At 47.7% G+C, this 19,908-nt stretch overlaps 1 protein-coding gene across 5 annotated transcripts in view; it reads right to left on the reverse strand.

Moving 5' to 3' along the window:
* LOC102447587 (glypican-5-like) overlaps positions 1–19,908 on the reverse strand; it is a 741,836-nt gene that overhangs the window by 494,191 nt on the left and 227,737 nt on the right. For all 5 annotated transcript variants that reach the window (XM_075937487.1, XM_006125190.3, XM_075937486.1 and 2 more), the window contains exon 4: positions 12,773–12,906. In XM_075937487.1, the coding sequence (XP_075793602.1) occupies positions 12,773–12,906 (134 nt within the window). The remainder of the gene's footprint in view (positions 1–12,772; positions 12,907–19,908) is intronic.

Genomic DNA, 19,908 nt, shown 5'->3' on the forward strand with positions numbered 1-19,908 from the left:
GAGATGAGTTACCAGGAATCATATATGATAATATGAAACCTTTCCACTCTCAAGTCAGCATATTCACAAAGCACCTATAATTTTGATCCATTTTATATTATTTTTCTCCTGGGGCAACTGATCCCTCTGGCCCCCTCACTACGCCACTGCCCACCGCCCTCCTGCAGATCTCTCATCTTATGCATGTGCAAGATCTATGAGAGCTGTCCCATGAATCTGCAGTTACTGTCTGTGGCGCCTGCTTCTGTGTGGTGTCTCAATGCTGCCACATTCACCTCCAAAGAGGGGGCTTCCCAAAGCAGGCCCTTGCTGCTGACCCCCAAGGCATCCACAGGTCCAGTCTCCTTTCAATGGTCCCACTTCCCAGGGCTCATTGACCTTGGATCTGGATTCCATCCCCTCTCCAACCCCCTTCAGAACTACTGTGCCCTCCTGGCTTAGGAAAAGAATAAACAGGAGGACTGGAAATTAACCCACCCAGTCTCACATCCCCTAGGCAGGGAATGAGCCTACATTAGGCCCCAGCTGGAGTATCATGTCCAGTTCTGGGTGCCAAATTTCAGGAAATATGGAGAAACTAGAGAAAGTCCAGAGAAGATCAACACAAATGATGAAAGGTCTAGAGAACATGAGATATGAGGCAAGGCTGAAGAAATTGGAAAAGAGAAGACTGAAAAGGGACATGAGAGCAGCTTTCAAGTATCTAAAAGAGTATCATAAGGAAGAGGATGAAAAATTGTTCTGCTTGGCCTCTGAGGTTAGGATGAGAAGCAATGGGCTTAAATTGCAGCAAGGGAGGTTTAGGTTGGACATTAGGAAAAAATTCCTGCCTGTCAGGGTGGTTAAACACTGGAATAAATTGCCTAGAGAGATTGTGGAATCTCCATCACTGGAGATATTTAAGACCACGTTAGACAGACACCTGTCAGGGATGAGCTAGGGCAACTCAACTTTGGAAGCCCCAGGGGCCACACTGATACTTACAGAACATGCTGAGGGCCTCAACTTAAGTGTGGTTGCATACGCAAGCAAATATATACAGATAGCTTCTCTCCCACTGACAGGCATGAATACAAAGATTAAGGGAAGACTACACAACACACAGGCCCCATTTAAGTCCGTTCTGCTGATATTAATAAAATGCAATATTTACCCGATTTCTACCCATGTGACAGCACTTTCCGTGAGCAATGACAGTCCAAGAATTTAACTACTAAATCACATCAACAGAAGATCATTACACTGACTACTTTTTTGTTTTGGCTCGCACTCACCGGCCATGTGTTGATCCCCACATAAACCCAAACTGCACCGCGGGTCGCAAACAAACTGGCCATGGGCAGCATACCATGTTATTAATAAATATTTTATAAGCCTTTATCTTTTCTCTCTGCTGCCATGTCTCCTCTCCTTGTTCCATCATCTCCCCTGGTGCTTGCTGCCCCCGAACTCCTCACCCTCCTCTGCTGTCCTGACTCCTGACCTTCTCACTGCCCTTAGCCCTTCTCTCCCACCTGTGCCCACTCCTCCAGTAGCCCCACTCTGAACATGTGAGCTACCCCTTCTCATTCCCTCTTCTAACACCTCCCTCTACATACCTGCCCTGCCTCTCTCCTCTGGTGCTGGTCCCTCCCCTGCAGGTGTCTGCCCTTCTGCTTCACCCCCAGAATCCCCTGGCACCTGCACCTTCCCTTAGCCCTGCACCCTCCTGGTGCCTCCCCCTTCCCTCACTGCCCCTGCCCCCTTTGCCCTCTTTTTCCCTGATACCCATCCCCTCACCACCCTCTGCCCTCAGTTCCCTTCCTGCCCTTCTGTGCCCTCACACATGCCTTGCTCCATCCCCACCTTTCTCATGCCCACCCCTTCTTTCAAGCCCCTCTAGCCGCCAATGCCCTTCCCCTCTCCTCTCCTCTCCCAGCATCACCCTGTCCCCCCTCCCACTGATACCTCCCCTCCTGCCCCTTAGCCCCCTGGCATTTGTCTCTCCTGCACCCGTCTCTTGGTGCCTTCCCGTCCCCCCGCCCAAGCCCCCTCTCCTTCCACCCCTCCCCCTCCACCCAAGCCTTCCCCCCCCCTCCTAAGCCTAAGCCCCTTACCTTCCCCTCGTCCCGCCGCCGCTGCACAAGCCCGTTCCCTGCATTCTGCCTTTCATGTTGCGGTTGCGGTTGCTGGGCCGGGGTCTGCACTCAGGCCCCAGAGGCCGAAGCCGGAGCCAGCGAGGCCCTGCAACATGGCCTCCCAGGACTTTTAAGTTCCGGGACTGTGACATCACATCATGGCCCGGGCGTCCTCCCCGCCCATGTGCAACGCCGCACATGGGCAGCAGCAGGCGGCTAGGAGGAGCCGCGCATGGCAGGGACTGAGGGGGATGCTCTGGGGGCGGGGTGGGAGGATGCGTGGGGGGGCCAGCAGGAGATTCCGGGGCCCGCTCTGGGCAGAGTCGGGGAGAGAACCAGCTCCACATACTGGTGGAGCAAGGCCCCCGGCTCTGTGACTCGCCAGCCAGCACTTCCGGGTCCAGGGGCGCGGGGCCCCCTTAGGCGCGGGGCCCGATTCGACCAATCAGCCTAAGGCCGGCCCTGCCTAGAGGCCAGTTCTCAGGGGGACTCTGTATGTAGGCCTGGGGTTTACCAGCTTCCCACACAGCCAGCCCTCCCCTTGCCCTAGCTCGCTCCAGACTGACTCATAAAAAAACAATGGCCTCTCCCCTTTCCTGAACTCCCTGGGAGGCGCATCTCACTCCCTATTTGTTGCCGGGCAGACTCTGAGTTTGCCTTGGCTCCTCCTCCCTGCCAGACAGAACCCCAGGAATCTAGGTAATCTCCTTGGGGGTTACACTTGTTTTTTTCTGGTCATAGGGAAATACCAAGGAAGAGGAAGCGGGGTGGTCTGCATCTGCCAGCCAAGGCTTAGGTTGTGGTGAGATAGAAAGGAAAAGAATCAGTACAGAGGATGTGTGCTGGTTACAGACATGAGTAAGTCTGGGGAAGCCTGTCATGGTGGATGAGCTGACTCATGTCCTGCTCCTAGCTCTGTGGAGCCTGAGAAGGGAGGAGCTGAGAGAAAACAAAGCAGAGAGTGTTATCACCCCAGGACAAGCCAAAGAAGACAGGGCATCCAAAAACAAAACAGCGGTTTACGGGCAAAAGAGGGGAAAGAACTCCGAACTGGGGAAAGGAACTCAAATGCAAATGGGCACAGATTCATTGATCAGCACAGCGAGGCTATGTCTAGACTGCAAGCCTCTTTCGAAAGAGAGCATCTAGACTGCACGCGGAACTTTCGAAAAAGCAAGCCGCTTTTTTGAAAGAAAGCACCCAGTGAGTCTGGATGCTCTCTTTCGAAGAAGCCCTATTTACATTCAAGAACGCCTTCTTTCGAAAGAGCACTTTCGAAAGAAGGCGTTCTTCCTCGTGAAATGAGGTTTACCACCGTCGAAAGAAAAGCTGCGTTCTTTCGATTTAATTTTGAAAGAACGCGGCTGCAGTCTAGACGCAGGTGACGTTTTTTCGAAAAAAGGCTACTTTTTTCGAAAAAACCCCTGAGTCTGGACCCAGCCCAAGGGATTTCACTGGTGCACAAGAGGACCCATTTGGGGATCATAAAGCAACAAGGCACAGACAGCACCAGAGGACTGGGCGTTCCATGGAAAGGAACACTGAACTGAGATGGTCCTACTGCCTGCCAGACCATACTAGTACGAGGATGGAAAGCAAAAACAGACCAAGAGTTATCCCTGGGAAACACAGCAAGGGGGAAAGGTTCACTCAGGGTACGTCTACACTACAGCACTAATTCGAACTAACTTAGTTCGAATTAGTTAATTCAAACTAACGCGTCTAGAACTAAAAACTAGTTCGAATTAGCGTTTTGCTAATTCGAACTAGCATGTCCACATTAAGTGGACCCTGAACCAGGCTTAAGGATGGCTGGAAGCAGTGCCGGCAAGGCATCAGAGGAGGACTTAGAGCGTGGAGATGATGTCTCAGGCTAGCCAAGGGCTGCGCTTAAAGGGTCCCGACCCCCATCCCGGACAGACAGTTCTTAGGGGTGCCCTGCTTGCAAACCAGTCCTGGCTTGGAGTGCCCGGAGTGCCCACACTGGGCACATCACAGCACTCGGCCATCAGCCCGGCTGCACTTGCCGCAGGCTGCCATCTGGGGAGAGGGGGCAATTGGGGGGCTGCAGGAGAGCTTCCACCCCCAGAAGCCCGCAGAGCCAGCCCTGTCCTCCCCATCGGGGGTGCGTACTCCATTCCTCCCTCACCTCCTTCCACTTACCCCTCCCTAGCCCCTTTTCTTGATGTACAAAATAAAGGACAATTGTGTTCAAAAATGGAATCTGTCTTTATTGAACAAAACTGGGGGAGACTGGGAAAAGGAGGTGGGAGAGGGGAAGAGAGAGGCTGGGAGAGGGGAGGGCAAACTACAATGATCAGAGGTTGGGAACAGGTCCCATATAAACAGAGGCTAAAGAGACTGGGACTTTTCAGCTTAGAAAAGAGGAGACGGAGGGGGGCAGGATAGAGGTCTCTAAAAGCAGGAGTTGGGTGGAGAGGGTGCATACAGAAAAGTTCTTCATAAGTTCCCATAAAGAAGGACTAGAGGACACCAAAGGAAAGGAATGGGTAGCAGGCTTCAAACTAGTAACAGAAAGTTGTTCTTCACAAAGCAAAGAGTCAACCTGTGGAACTCCTTGCTGCAGGAGGCTGTGAAGGCTACAACTAGAACAGAGTTTAAAGAGAAGTGAGATAAAGTGATGGAGGTTGGGTCCATGGAGTGGTATTAGCCAGGGGGTAGGAGTGGTGTCTCTGCCCAAGGTTTGTGGCAGGCTGGAGAGGGATGGCACGAGACAAATGGCTTGGTCACTGTCTTCAGTCCATCCCCTCCAGGGTCCCTAGGGTTGGCCGCTGTCGGCAGACAGGGTACTGGGCTAGATGGACCTTTGGTCTGACCCAGTACGGCCATTGTAAGCTCAGGGCTCAGGGTCGGGGGTGTCAGTGGACCACCTTGATTTTCATGCACGCCTGCTCCTGGATGGCCAGGCTGGCAGCTCTCCTGCCCTAGCCAGCCACTTTCCTGTGCCTAGTGCGGACATCGTGGACGAGGTCCACGATGTCCGCTCTAGACCAGGCGGGTGCCCGCCTCTTGCGGTCCTGGGCAAACTCCCGGGAGCCGCCAGCCTGGTCCCGGGAAGAGGGGGAGCGCTGGGGGGCATCAGGTGGCTGGCTCGATCCGTGCCAGGTGCAGGGTCTGCAGGCTGGGTGCTGGCAGGCTTGCACCTGGCACGGGCACCGTAGCCAGCCCGTGCCCCTTTAAGGGGGCCGGGGCCGGGAGGGGGGGCAATAGAGTTTCCCTGGTGTTGGCCAGAGTGGCCACCAGGGAAACCTGGGGAGGGCTAGCCTCCCACTAGTTCGAATTAAGGGGCTACACACCCCTTCATTCGAACTAGCTAGTTCGAACTAGGCTTAATCCTCGTAAAATGAGGTTTTCCTAGTCCGAACTAAGCGCTCCGCTAGTTCGAATTAAGTTCGAACTAGCGGAGCGCTAGTGTAGCACCTATGAAAGTTAGTTCGAACTAACGTCTGTTAGTTCGAACTAACTCTGTAGTGTAGACATACCCCCAGTCTGCTATTCATTCACCATATTATGGCCTGATTTTCAAATATGCTGAGCACTGTCAGCCCCACTGAAGTGAGTGTGTCATGCAGCTGCACTGCATCTTTTGATTGTGTAAATGGCTCTGTGTAGATGGAGCCCTGTGTCCACATGGAGCTTAACTGCAGAATAGTGGACTACTTAACAAACAGCTCAACACCTACTTGCTCTATTTATTTTTTTTTAAATACAGGCTGTCTAATTAGGAGCTGAGAGATTACTGTGATTCCCTCAGTTTGTTGGGGAAGGAAACATAATAAAGTAGACCACTACTTCTTTTTGAATTGGGGATCATTCTTCGAAGGTTATGGGCCTGATCTAGAGCTGATGTACACTGGCTATCTCCACTGAATTTAAGTGGAGTAGGATGGATCATCTGGTTTGCAAGGCAACTGACTAGGACTCAGGATCCCTGTGTCCTATTCCTGGCTCAGCAAATCACAACATCTATCTGATGTCACACTCCCATCTATGTATCCCATCCTTTTTTTCTTTTGTTTTCTCTTCAGCATCTGAGGAGGTGAGTTGTAGCTCATGAAAGCTCATGTCCTAGTGCCCTAATAAATGTGCTAGTCTTTAAAGTGCCACTCGACTCCTTGTTGTTCTTACCTCTACCTAGTTCTTCAGTTTCCTCTCTCTAAAGCAGGGCTAACACTTTCCTACCTCCCTAAGTGCCATGTTAATACTGAGATACACAGCTGAAAAGCTAGCTTATTTAAATTCCCAAAACGTCATATCACCACAAAGCATTATAATTTAATTGATCCCATAATCTAGATTCCCTATAATGGTTAAGATATCTGCCTGGATAAATACATTTTGACATTACTCACTTCAATTTCATACATCAGTTCTAAAATTTAGTATTAGCTAAAACTTCTTTACACTAATACCACGTGTGAATAAATGACATATATGAAGAATAGTAATTACATCCCGGTATGTGTCAAGGTATTTATAGTTCTCCAGTTATTTCCAAAAGCAAAGACCAATGCACCTCGTCTCTCACTATATTTCCATCACACGTCAAATTAATCAGTGAAATGCAAGGATGTGCTCAGCTCAGTTAATTTTCTGATGTAAGCGCCACCAGGCAGCTTTGAACCTGGGACCTCTGAAAGTTAGTGTAGGAGCCTCTAACCGCTGAGCTAAAAGCTGGTTGGCTCCTAACGTATACTGTAGAGGTCTCTTAGGCTTCTCTGTTGCTGTGGTCTAGGTGCTATTGCATTAGTCAGTGAAACGTATTAGGTGTGTGATTTACACTGACACTTTATAATTAGTGGCATATTTATTTTATTATATGTTCTTTGGTAACTTTAGTAATAAACATCAAAAGGTTGCTCTCTGGTAAATTACCAATTCTCAAGGGCAGATCCTCAGCCATAAAAACTGGTGTGGCTCCATTGGAATTGCTCATTTACCCCAGGTCTGGATCTAGCACAGAGGCTGCAATTCTGCTAAAATGCAATTCTGAGTGCAGATAATGAGATAGAGATCACTGGGGACAGAACCAAACTGTAAATTTAAAGAACAAATTCCGTCAACTGTATTTTAGTTTATACTTCATATTACCTATATTGCCAGTAAATTTTAAAAATCTAATTTACTTTCTATCAGCCATGCTGCTTGCTTCATTATTCAGCTTGTATAATGAAAACCAACTAGCCCCAAACACCAGCATTAGCTGTTGCAAACTGCAGAAGAATGTGGTAAGTAAGTACACTGTACTTGCCAATTTCTTTCTTTTTTTTTTTTTTTAGGACACTGTATTTGGTTTTCAGAATGCATGTAGGCTTGTACAAGAATCAAAACAGATGGGGCTGTAAATCTTACAGCCTGAACTCATCTATACAGGCACCCAGATGGAATAAAGCCAAAATCTGCTCTCGGTTCTGGATTTACACTCACTGGTGTGACCATTTCCACTAATTTCAGTGAAGTTATTCCAGGTTTATGATGCCATGGCAAAATGAAATTTAGGCAGCAATTTTAATTCTGTTGTAAGCTGGCACTGAAATTCACCTCTACATCTGCTGGGTGGGATCAGCCTCTCAGAGCCACACACAGAAAAGCCTCTCCACATAGAGACAAGCCCCCTTCTTGGCACATCCTCCTTCCCCACCCAAATCCTAAAGGTCCAAAGTCCATGGGGGAGGGGAGAAGGAGGTTGAAAACTAGACAACTTGGAAGCAGGAATGTATAGGTTAGGGAGGAACCAAAGAGTATGCACATCACAAAACTCTCTCTCCTACACCACACAGGGTATGGCTACACTGTGGAGGATTTTTTTTTGAAGAAGGTATGCAAATTGTGCTCGCATTTGCATATCTTGTTCCATTTTTTTTCCAGAAGAGGACTTTCTGATATGTGGCCCACCTACACAGGGCCAAATGTCAGAAAAAAACTCTCTTTCAGAAGCCCCCTTATTCCTCATAAAATGAGGTGTACGGGGGGCTTTTGAAAGAGGGTTTTTTTCCGACATTTGTCCCCGTGTAGACAGGCCAAATATCAGAAAATCCTCTCCGGAAAAAAAGGAAGAAGATATGCAAATGCAAGCACAATTTGCATACCTTCTTCAAAAAAAATCCCCCACAGTGTAGCCGTACCCATAGTTTAGGCACAAAAGAACCAGAATCATCTGTGAAAGATTCAGTCCAATGCCCTTGAGACTGTCACCCGATGCACTGATTATATCACTGAGCCCACCCACCTACTCTCTAGGTTGTCTCTCCATGCTGTTCTGCTCAGCCAAAAACACTGATCTCCCCCCTGAAATGGTATAGAGATGGGGTCACAACCCACAGCAGAGAGTCACTGAGATCTACTCAGCTCTGGGAAGGCTCAGTTAAAGGGACTTGACACAGCACCCAAGTGCAGAGCCCCAATGGGACCAAACCCCCAGATAAATCTGTCTCACTAGGCATAAAATGTATACAGTTCATAAGTTGGTCACCCCCTTTATCAATGAAAGATATTTATCATCCCCCTGTAATAATTATTTACACTGAGTTTATTAATAAACAAAGGTAGTTTTATTAGGTATAAAAAGTTGGATTTAAGAGATTGCAAATAATAGCAGATAGATCAAAGTAAGTTACTAAGCAATGGAAAACAAAAATACACAAGCTAAGAAACATGTTACAAGCAATTTTGTACCTTAGCAATAGTTTTAATCACCTTTTCTCACAAGATAGGCAGCCTCCTAGCTTGGGCTCAATCCTTCCCCCTATTTAGTCTTAGATGTTTTCAGCAGTCAATTTAGGTGGTAATCAGGGGTCTCTTGTCATCTGGCAGTAGCTCCTAATGTTTGGTTTCATGCCTTTATACAGATTTTGCCTAAGGTGGGAATCATTTGTGTTCTGTTCAAACTTTTCTCACCTTGAGTGGAAAAGTCAGCATCCAAAATGGCTTCCAGTATCAGGTGCCTGGTCACATGTCTTTGTAGAACCAACCACAGTCCAGGCTCACAGGAGAAGCAAGACTATTCACAGCTCATTGAACCATGTATCAGGCCATTAAGTTCCTAAAGTATCACTAATGCAGAGGTGGCCATTCCGGGCAAAGAGCCAACATATCAGTGGATCCAGTGCGAAGAGCCAGGGCAAAGTTGTTGAGCAAAAAAAAAAAGTCTGCTTTTAGAGGCTTTTTAGCCACATCAGGCTCCCGCCGGCTGACACCATCTTTATACTACATCTTTAATGGCTGTGCCGGACGGCTCCCCTGCCCTGGTGAGCACAGGGAGCTGGGAGGAGAAGGCCATTTTCGGGGGCACAGGGACGGCTTTACAAACCATGGGGGACGGCTTTACAAGGTTTGCGAGCTGCACCCGTGGGGAGGGAAGAAGAACCGCATGCGGCTCGCGAGCCATGGGTTGGCCATGGCTGCACTAACAACTCTTTCTTAGCATGTCTAAATCAGTAAACAAGTTTATGCTTTGTATTTCTAGCTCCAAATACAGGAATGATACATGCACACAAGTAGAATATATACATCCAGCAGATTACAACTTTTAAAATGATATGTTACATGGGATATTTTGCATCAAGCATATTCAAGTTAAGCATATTTATATTCAAAAGCATATTTCCATAAAGAATATGGGAGTCCAAGGTCATGCCATGGCAGAGACAACTTGGTAACAAAGCTCCATTGCAGCTGCACTGACAGGTGGCTGGAAGGCTGAGGCCCACATGGAAGCATGGGGCCTATGCACAGATGAGGCTGGCCTGGCTCAAATCCCTGAAAATTCATGGATTTAACAGAAGCCCCCTGCCTAATCCAATGAGGAAGGAATAATTTAAAAACAAGAATAGTCTAGCAGCACCTTAAAGGCAAACAAAACGTGTAGATGGGAGGAAGGAATGTGTGTACAAAATTCTTTCCTCCCCTACAGAATAGAGGAGTGACTCCACATCATGGAAATTCCCTTCCTCCCCGCATGCAGCCCCATTCCATGGACTATCCATCCCAATAACAACAGGCCCTAAAGACCTGGAGCAAACAGGCTCCCATAAGAAATGTCCTGAAGTCACCCAGTTTTTACTCTGCCAAAGCTCCCACTGTAAGGCTATGTCTAGACTACACTGATCTATCGGAAAAAGGTGCAATTTGCACTCCGGAATTTGCGCACCTTTGTCCGATAGTTTTTTAGAAGAGGCTTTTCCAAAATTTGGCCCGTGTATACTGGACCAAATTTTGGAAAAGCCACCTCTTTCAGAAGAGCCCTTCTTCCTCGTGGGAGGAGGAAGACAGGGCTTCCGAAAGAGCGCGTCTTCTCTTCTGCAAAAAAAAGGAGAAGAGCAGACATGTTCCCTGGTCATGGTGGTATCCCGGAAAAACCCCGTAATGTAGACATAGCCCAGGAGTTTGTCAAATTAAAGGTTTAGTCAATAATGCACAATGACATCAGGAATGGCTTGAAAGAAATATTGTCAGACTTCAACTGGAATCTCTACAGGGACCAGTTATTCCCTCAAACACATCTACACAAGACAGTGCTTTTTTTGTGATGGTACTGCCCAGTACGTAGTACCGGCACCTCCAGATGCAGTGCCAACACCTCCCGTCAGAGCTCAACAACTTTTCCCCTGGAGTACTGGCACCTTTTTTTTTTAACAAAAAAAGCACTGTACACAACTATGAGGAAAGCCGCACCACTGTAGGCCTAAGCAGACTAAGCAATTCCTTAGGCACCAAAGCAGCTCAAGACAGCCCCTATTTGCTTTTGATTATGTGTTGTATGTATGTGGGGGGCGGGGGGGGATAGGTAGGTGAAGAGGGATTTGCAGTGAACTTGAGAACAGCACATCAGCCTCTGGAGCACAGGGTGGTGGGCTTGATCCCACTCAGGCAGCAGCTGGGCAGCCAACACCGATTCTCCAGGGAGGAACCTGGCTCCTGCATGATGAAAGCAGGATAAGGGGACCCTCTGGATAAGGGGATCCTCTAAAGGTAGGGAGATGGAGCAGCTTAGGGGATGGGGGCATTGCCTAAGGAATGCAGGGTGGTAGGCTCAAGTCCCACCCATCCGGGGAGCAGCTGGACAGCCAACACAAGCTGCCCCAGGGATGGAGCCAGCTCTGGTTTAGAAAAGCAGGATAAGGGACCCTTGAGGTGGGTTCGGGAGTGGCTTCAGGGATACAGCATTTGCCTGGGGAGCACAGGGTTGGGGGCCTAAATCCTGCCTACCCTGGGAGAGAGTGGACAACCAACACAGGATGAGAGATCTGCTGACGGTAGGGTGGGTTCTTGAATGGCTTAGGGCATTTACCTGGGGAGGGCAGAGCTGTGGGCTTGAGACCCATCCTGAGGCTATGTCTATAGTGGCAGCATCTTGAGCAAAAGTTCTTGCACAAGAACACGTCCACACAGCCATGTGTTTTTGCACAAGAGCATTCATGGCAGTGTGGACGCTTTCTTGCGCAAGAAACCCCTGCCGCAGATCCACACTGCCCTCTTGTGCAAGAGAGCTTACACTTGTTAGAAAAGAGTGTAGCTCTTGCGCAAGAAGCCCTCTCTTACCACGCTTTACGGTAAATCTTCTTGCGCAAGAGCAGGCGGGCAGTGTGGATGCTCTGTGGAAGAATGGCCGTTCTTGCGCAAGAACCCGCCAGTGTAGACATAGCCTGGGAGTGGACAAACAGCTTCTCAAGGGATGCAGCAGTGGAGTAAAGGAAGGCTTGCTCCTGCCCTGGCCCTGCACCACTCCTGAAAGCAGCTGACATGCACAGCAGTGGCTCCATGTGCTGCCCCTCATCCACAGACACCCACCCCACGGCCTCCACTGGCCATGGTTGTCCACTATAGATCAATGGGAGCTGCAAGAGTGGTGTCCACAGGCAAGGACAGCATGTAGAGACCCCCTGCTCTGACTTTCTCAGGGGCTGCAGAGACATGCCAATCACCTCCAGGAGCAGCAATTACCACAGGGATAATTATTCCAGACACAACAGGTTCAGCAGTTTAGAAGTCACTACTCAAAGAATTAAATTTAAGCGTAAGAGAGACATGAAAGTTATGAAATGCACAGACCAGTCAAAAACTAAAAATGACCCACTTTGGAAGCAGTAAAAGTAGAAACAACCCCCCATGTACGTGTTGGGTCAGGAGATGAGAGGGAAGGACAGTGTGTGTGTGTGAGAAAGACAGACACACACACAGTGTGTGAGAGTGACAGAGATTTGTATTGCTGAGCTTCCTCCATCCCCTTCTCTCTGTGTGGAGATGGGGTACAGGAGTGGGGGGGAGCAGGGCACTTCCCTGATATCAGCACTCCTCCCCCCTTCTCCCTCCCAGACCCTGCACAACAAGCAGGAGGCTCCCAGGAGGCAGCTCCAAGGCAGAGGGCAGGAGCAGCATGATAGCGGGTGCAGGGGCAACTGAAGTGCCAGCACTTGAGAGCTTCCCCACCAAACCAGTCAGGACCCCCTATCAGAGGCTCTAAGATCTACTGGTAGATCCTGATCTACTGGTTGGTGACCCTGCTCTAAGGAAAGCCCAGTGGTGTTGTGGGTGGACAGAATTGGGTTTAAACATTCCCACATAAGAAACAATGCCAACTATGAGGAATAAGGTTTATTTCAATGAACTTAGAAACATGATTTATGTAGGGTTACCTCCTTTTATTGTTTAGATTAGCAGAGTGAGCCATCGTGAGAGCCTGTGTATCAAACACATCCTTTGCTTGCACTATATTATCTGCCGAAGGTTTTCCTTCTCTTTCTTGGGGCTGGCCACACACTTTATCAACCTGTAAAGATGAAGGAGGGGAAAAAACACAGATGTAATTGTGCTGTTTGAAGTATAAAAAAATTATGAATAGTACAGAGGTAAATTTGTCCATTTTGGCTCATGTGGAGTACAAGAGAATCTCTGCATCACACCACAAGAGGCTGTCCAGGGGAGGGTAAGGATGAATCCTTTTTTGTGGGATCAGACCCCTACATTAGTGTGTTAATATCAACAGGCAGAGCATAGATGATTATTACCAGCAATTTACTGGTATATCATTCAGTGTCCAACTGTGCCACACCTAGATATGGACTCCAAGAGTATGTCTCATTCCCTTCTTCCCTCTCACAATTTCACTTGACTTGATAGCCAACCTGAAATGCTATGTGTACCTGGAATCCGGAAGCTGCACAGCAGGAACTACACGTAGGTGAAGGGCTTTTCCTTAAGAAAGGGGTCAATAAAGTATTTCCACACCCACTTGTGTTTACCTGGCAGTCTGGCTAGTAAATATAGCATGTAGAGTTGCCACATGGTTTAACCAAAAATACTGACCCCGCAAAGAAACCACCACCACAAGGGAAAAAAATTATGTTAAGAAAAAAAAAGAAGGGAGACCAAAGTTGTTGACAAAAAAAAAAAAAAAAGGATTCCGACAGTTATTAAGCAAAAAAAAATTTAAAATTTAAAAAAAACCAGCATGGCCCCTTTAAGGCTTTTTGACTGCGGCTATCTTGTTCTCCTTCTCCAAGCCAGAAGACAGCTCCCCTGCAGAGCCAGATAAGCGGATGGACGGGGGACCTGGGGGTAGTCTGGGGGAGACCTGGGGGCTGGGCCCGGTTGCTGAGTGTGTGTAGGGTTGCCAGGTGTCTGGTATTTTCACCTCCTGGCAGGGAAAAAAAAATCAAAAAATACCAGACATTTTTGGTGTCCGGTATTTTCTGAATTTTTTTTACCGGACAGGAGGCAAAAATACCAGATTGTCCAGGTCAGTATCGAACACCTGGCTATCACATTAGCATGTATGGAACAAAATGGGTAAAGTCTTGAACCGTATTCTGAAGATGAACAGGCTAGTTACAAAAGTTTTTCTAGCCTATATCAGGAGGGTGTGTAGGTTTAAATGGGGGTCTCCAGACCTTACTGGGGTTTAAATTATGTAGGCTCTACTCTGTAGCAGAAGGATGGGTGGAGGCAGGGCTGTGTCTCCAGCTTGTATGAGATGGTAAAAAGTGAATTGTTGGTTTCTCTGGTCAGAACTGGTGGTTGAACTGGAGAGGACTGGGCATCTAGTGCATATTTGTTGTTTACCAGTCAAAACACAGGAAGTAGCTAGGCCTAATGGATGCCTGTGACCCCCAAAGAAAATGCAACTGGCATAGGGTGAGATATTGGGGTCAGAGGTAGGTAATGAAAATCTTCACTGAATATCCTGGCTTAAATATTTTGTTTCTTTTAACTGCTTCTCAATGGTCTACTAATAGAATTTTTAAGAGTGATATTTCCAGTAGTAACTCACTCTTAGCTAAGGTTTGCTTGGGATTTATGGCCAAATTTGAGCACCTAATTTGAACACCCACTTCCACATTTAGGAACTTAAGTAAAGATAGCCTCACTTTTAGCAAGCCCTCCCAGCCGTCACCAGTTCCCATTTTAGTGCCTAGACTTTAATGGACACCCATGTTTCAAAATTTTAGTCTGCATATATTTTTTGTCCCTAGATTATTCCATCCTAATTAAATAACAGCTGAATTAAACTGCTTGTTGTAAACTAATTTCTTCCTGAAAGGAGGTTTCGCTGGAACTGGAAACGCTCACTTTGAGAGTGTAGAAGGGAGATATGGGGGCAGGTATTAGTCCTGCTTTTAAAGCCTGCTGCAATCAAGAAGAGTCAGTCAGAAGACATCCAATTAAAGCAAGGTGATGTGAGGTGTGTCTCTCTGCCTGGGATCAGCCTGGTTTCTGCTTTTGTTTTGGGGTTCTCGTGCATTACAGATCTGATTTCAAAGAAAAAAAAGGAGTTTCACTGTAGCCTTGCAGCAAGAATATTGATGGTATTTAACTGACTACTTTGTGTATATGCTGTGAACACAACACCTGTGTGCTGGAGGTGTCTCTGCAGGGCTAAACAAGTAGGAATCATCAGGAGCAAATCTTAGTCAATGAAAATCACTGCATGTTTCCATAAGCAACACCATTTTGGGGAATCACTCAGCTCCCAGTTCATCCCATAAACATTCCCCTCTGCTCTCTTTCCAGCAGGCTTTCCCAGGAAAATTTTCCAAAGGGAAATAATCTCATAGTCAACATAGACCATTATTAATCTAAAACAACAAATAGGCACCTTAGAGACTCACAAAAATATAGATAGTATCATGAGCTTTTGTGGCAAAACCCTCTTCTTCAGATGGGCTTCAGGTATTTTTCAAACTTGCCTATTTGACTTTCCAGGTCTCCGTATGAAGCCTGCCGCACTTCAGTTCCTAATAGATGAAAAGTTATGTCTCTTTGTCACCCAGGATAGTGCCAAACCCCTCCTATTGTCTCATTTTAATAATAATGAAAATAAAAACCCTATTTTCACCTATTTTCTAAAGGCGAAGAACTACATGGGGAAACTGAGATTCCTGAAATGCTGTGGCCACCTGAATATCAACAATCTTTTATGATGCCATATATTTTTCTTGGGTATTTTGCTTTAAATGTCAAGGACTGTTAAATCCTAGATTCTCTAAGTTTTGATCTAAGTGTCTCTCTGGCGGTTTCTTTTGTGGGTTTTCCTAAGTAGGGAAACATACACTTATGTACATAAAGGATTACTTCACCCTTGCCATTTGTCCCTTATAAGACTGATTATTTGTAATTATTGCAAAGGCTTAACAAAAATAAATTGAAAAAATGTCATTCAAAATCCTTTGAACTCTCACAGCTTGAGCGACCTTAAAAATATAGGCCGTATTTAATATATCTAATATAATCAAACAAGGAGAAAATGTCATGCCCTTCTAGATTGGAAGAGAATGTTATTTCCCTAAATCAGGAGACAGTCTCCCCATTTCAGAAAACAATGTTCTCTGATTCCATAGAGGGAAGCTTTGAAATTTTCCAATATGAGATTTTCATGTGGTCCTGCCTTGGGCAGGGGGCTGGACTTGATGACCTCCTGAGGTCTCTTCCAGCTCTATGATTCTATGATTCTATGTGGTTAAGACGGCAGTTACTATTCAAGACCTTGTGTTCCTTCAAACAGCTTTCTGCCTTGTGCTGTAGCCACACAGCCCCAGCAAAATCTAGTCCAGCACCTCCCTGCCCGGACAAACTTCACAATCCTGTGACTTCTAGGGGGTTGCCCTGGTGTAAAGAAGGGCACAGTTTTGACTAGTAAAGTCACATGGGCAAAATAAGGGTAGAGCTGCTCCCCTGAGGTCTGCCCAAGCTGACTCAGAGTCCTCGACTGGTTCAAAATTATTCCGCTGTGCTTCTTTCACTTAAAGCTTGCCTTGCCGGTCTTGCCCATGTCCAATTGCTGTATTTATCTACCTGTTGCTTTTTATGAGGCCTGACTCAGCATCCTGAACTTGTCTCTGAAACAACAGGGAGTGCCCCACCCCCATGTGCCAACAATTCATAAAGGCACTGAACTCTCTCTGCCACAGGGCAGACCATAAGATTTATGGGGCCCAAACAGTCCCTTGAGCCCGACTTACTCTCAGCAACACAAACATACGCTGACAGCCCAGGAGGGACAAGGCAGGAAAGGATTCTGAGACATCCGAATGGCCTCATGGCAGCAGAGGGTCACAGTTCCTCACAGATACCCAGCCACCCTCCCTTATGCCTAAGGAGACAGCAGCGTGCGTTCTGTGTATGGCCGGGCCAGATTAACTTTTGGTGGCTCTGGCTCCAAGCAAATTTGTAGGCCCCAATGGAGGCAGTGGAACATGGCATAGAGAGACTGGTCCTTGTGGACCACAGGGCAATAGGGCATGGCACAGTGGGGGCAATCCTGCTCTACCTAGCACAAGAGCCCAGCTTATAAACCAGCAGTCCTGTGATGCCAGGGTGCCCCTTCTCTGTGGGGGTGGGCCCATGCCATGTCACCCTCCCTCCCACCCTGCACCCCATGGACCCACCACACCCAGCAGTCCCCCACAAATACGCATTGCCCTTTACCCTGCCACCTCTGCACAAGACCCCTTCCTCAGCCCTGTACCCCAGACAGAGCCCCCCACCTCCCAAAATCCTTCCCCACAGTCACCCACTACAACTATACAGAGCCTCACCCAGACCTCCCCACGCTGCATGGCACCCCAAAATACAAACCTTCCTCATTGCCCAATACCAACCACTGCCTCATACGCCAACACCATCCTCTACAGACACATTCCCCAAAGCTGTGCCCCCAGCCCAGCCCTGCTGAGCCAGCAGGGATCCCACCAGACATCAGACGCTCAGGAGCACAAAGCAGCCCGTCCCCTGGGGCCCCAGCCTTATGTGTTTGGTGTTGATGGTGCCTGTGGCACAAGGGAGGCACTTCCTGGAATGGGCGGGGGAGGCAGCCTCCAACTTCCCCTGCCTGCTGCTTCTGCCTCACCCTAGGAGCTCAAAAGGGATGGTCATCAGCTTACAGCAGTAGCAGCTGGGGGCTCCTCTCTACCCCTAGTTCTCCCAATGGCAATTGTCTGTGATGGAGGCAGAGATGAGCCCTCACCCAGGGCCTGGGGTAGAGAGAAACCCTGACGAGTCGGCCAAGAGGAGCAGCAGGGCGGTGGGAGGAGGAGGAGTTCAGGGTGGAGAGCAACCAGCAACTCTGGGCTGGGCCCCTTTTCTGTGTGGGTCTAGTGTTGTGATGCCAATGTAAAGCCGGTACTAGTTTGCGAGAGCTAACCTGCTCAACTGCTGTCCCAGTGGTGCCCAAATGAGGCATACAGATGCATATGTTACACATGCCTAAGGGCAGCTCTATGGCCATACCAAATAACTGTAATAATTGCAGGTTGAAGTAATATTCTCCCTTCAAGAGTGACATGTGCAGGCCAATTTTGATCTTAGGTTAGCTAGGGTATGTCTACACTACCCTCCTAGTTCGAACTAGGAGGGTAATGTATGCATACCGCACTTGCTAATGAAGTCCGGGATTTGAATTTCCCGGGCTTCATTAGCATAAGCGGGGAGCCGCCATTTTTAAATCCCCGCTGCTTCGAACCCCGTGCAGTGCGGCTACACGGGGCTCGAACTAGGTAGTTCGGACTAGGGTGCCTATTCCGAACTACCGGTACACCTCGTTTCACGAGGAGTAACGGTAGTTCGGAATAGGAACCTAGTCCGAACTACCTAGTTCGAGCCCCGTGTAGCCGCGCTGCACGGGGTTCGAAGCAGCGGGGATTTAAAAATGGCGGCTCCCCGCTTATGCTAATGAAGCCCGGGAAATTCAAATCCCGGGCTTCATTAGCAAGTGCGGTATGCATACATTACCCCGCTAGTTCGAACTAGCGGGGTAGTGTAGACATACCCCTAGAGACAAATCCTGCAAGCCCTTACTCTTTATGGGTATGTCTACACTACGCTGCTAGTTCGAACTAGCGGGGTAATGTAGTCATACCGCAATTGCAAATGAAGCCTGGGATTTGAATTTCCCGGGCTTCATTTGCATAAGCGGGGGGCCGCCATTTTTAAATCCCCGTTCATTCAAACCCCGTGCCGCGCGCCTACACGCGGCACGAATTCCATGAGGAGTAACGGTAGTTCAAACTAGGAAGCCTAGTTCGAACTACCTAGTTCGTGCCACGTGTAGCACGAGCGGGGATTTAAAAATGGCGGCGCCCCGCTTATGCAAATGAAGCCCGGGAAATTCAAATCCCAGGCTTCATTTGCAATTGCGGTATGCCTACATTACCCCGCTAGTTCAAACTAGCGGGGTAGTGTAGACATACCCTATGACTTCTCGGGAACAGGACATTGTGGACAACTCAGCTAATGCAAACCACCGCTCAAAGTGAAGTGGAAATAAAAAAAATAAAAAACAAATTAAAAAATTAAAAAACAAGAAATTGAGGGGGATAAGTAATGGTACAGAAAATACATAACTTATTGCTAGGGTTGCCAGGTGTCCGGGTTTGAACTGGACAATCCAGTATTTGAACATTCTCTTCAGGAAACAAATTGTAAAAATATAAATGAGAAAATATAAATGTCTGGTATTTTGTAAATAATATGTAATGTAGATTGTGATGGAATGTCAAGTGTGTCCAGTATTTCTGTTGAAACCATCTGGCAACCCTAATTATTGCTAAGCTCTCACCTGAATACCGTGATTGGTTTGGATTCCAATAGTCGAGATTTCCACAAATGAATCAATTTGCAAATACTGAGTGTTTCAATATTTTTTGTGCTAAATTTGGAGCATCTTAAAGCAGTTTGAGTCTCACAGAGGGGTTGCTAGGAACTCTGAAAACCAAGGCCTTTAGAGCAGGGCCACTCAACATGCGGCCTGTTTGTTTGCGGCCTGTGGTGAGGTTTGGGTTTACGCAGGGCTCAACATGTGGACCGCGGATGGGATCCTTTGAACATGGCCTCCACTGGGAACATGCTCCACAACAGCAAGATGTCTCCCTGGCAGGGTGAGCATTGAAAGACACAAGCGGACGGGATGGCTGGAACAAACGAATACAGGATGTTGGTGTTTCTAGTCCCCAAAGAGGAGGTGCCAGAAGCAATGTGGCATTGTGGGAAGTGCTTTATATTCATGCCAGTCAGAGTGAAAGAAGCTATTTGCATATATTTGCATATATATTTGCATGTATATGCAACCACACTTAACTTGTGGGCCCCGGTGTATGCTGTGAGTATCACTGTGGCCCCTGGGGCTTCCAAAGTTGAGTAACCCTGCTTTAGAGCACCTAAATCAGAGAACTAAAAAATGAAGGCCAAGTCACTTTTAAAAATATTGCCTATTTACAAAAAAGGACATATGCAAAAACAGAGGGGAGTTCAGAAATGAGTGACAAGAGATATGAGAGGT

This window comes from Pelodiscus sinensis, chromosome 10 (genome assembly GCF_049634645.1).
Source record: "Pelodiscus sinensis isolate JC-2024 chromosome 10, ASM4963464v1, whole genome shotgun sequence".
Lineage (NCBI taxonomy): Eukaryota > Metazoa > Chordata > Testudines > Trionychidae > Pelodiscus > Pelodiscus sinensis.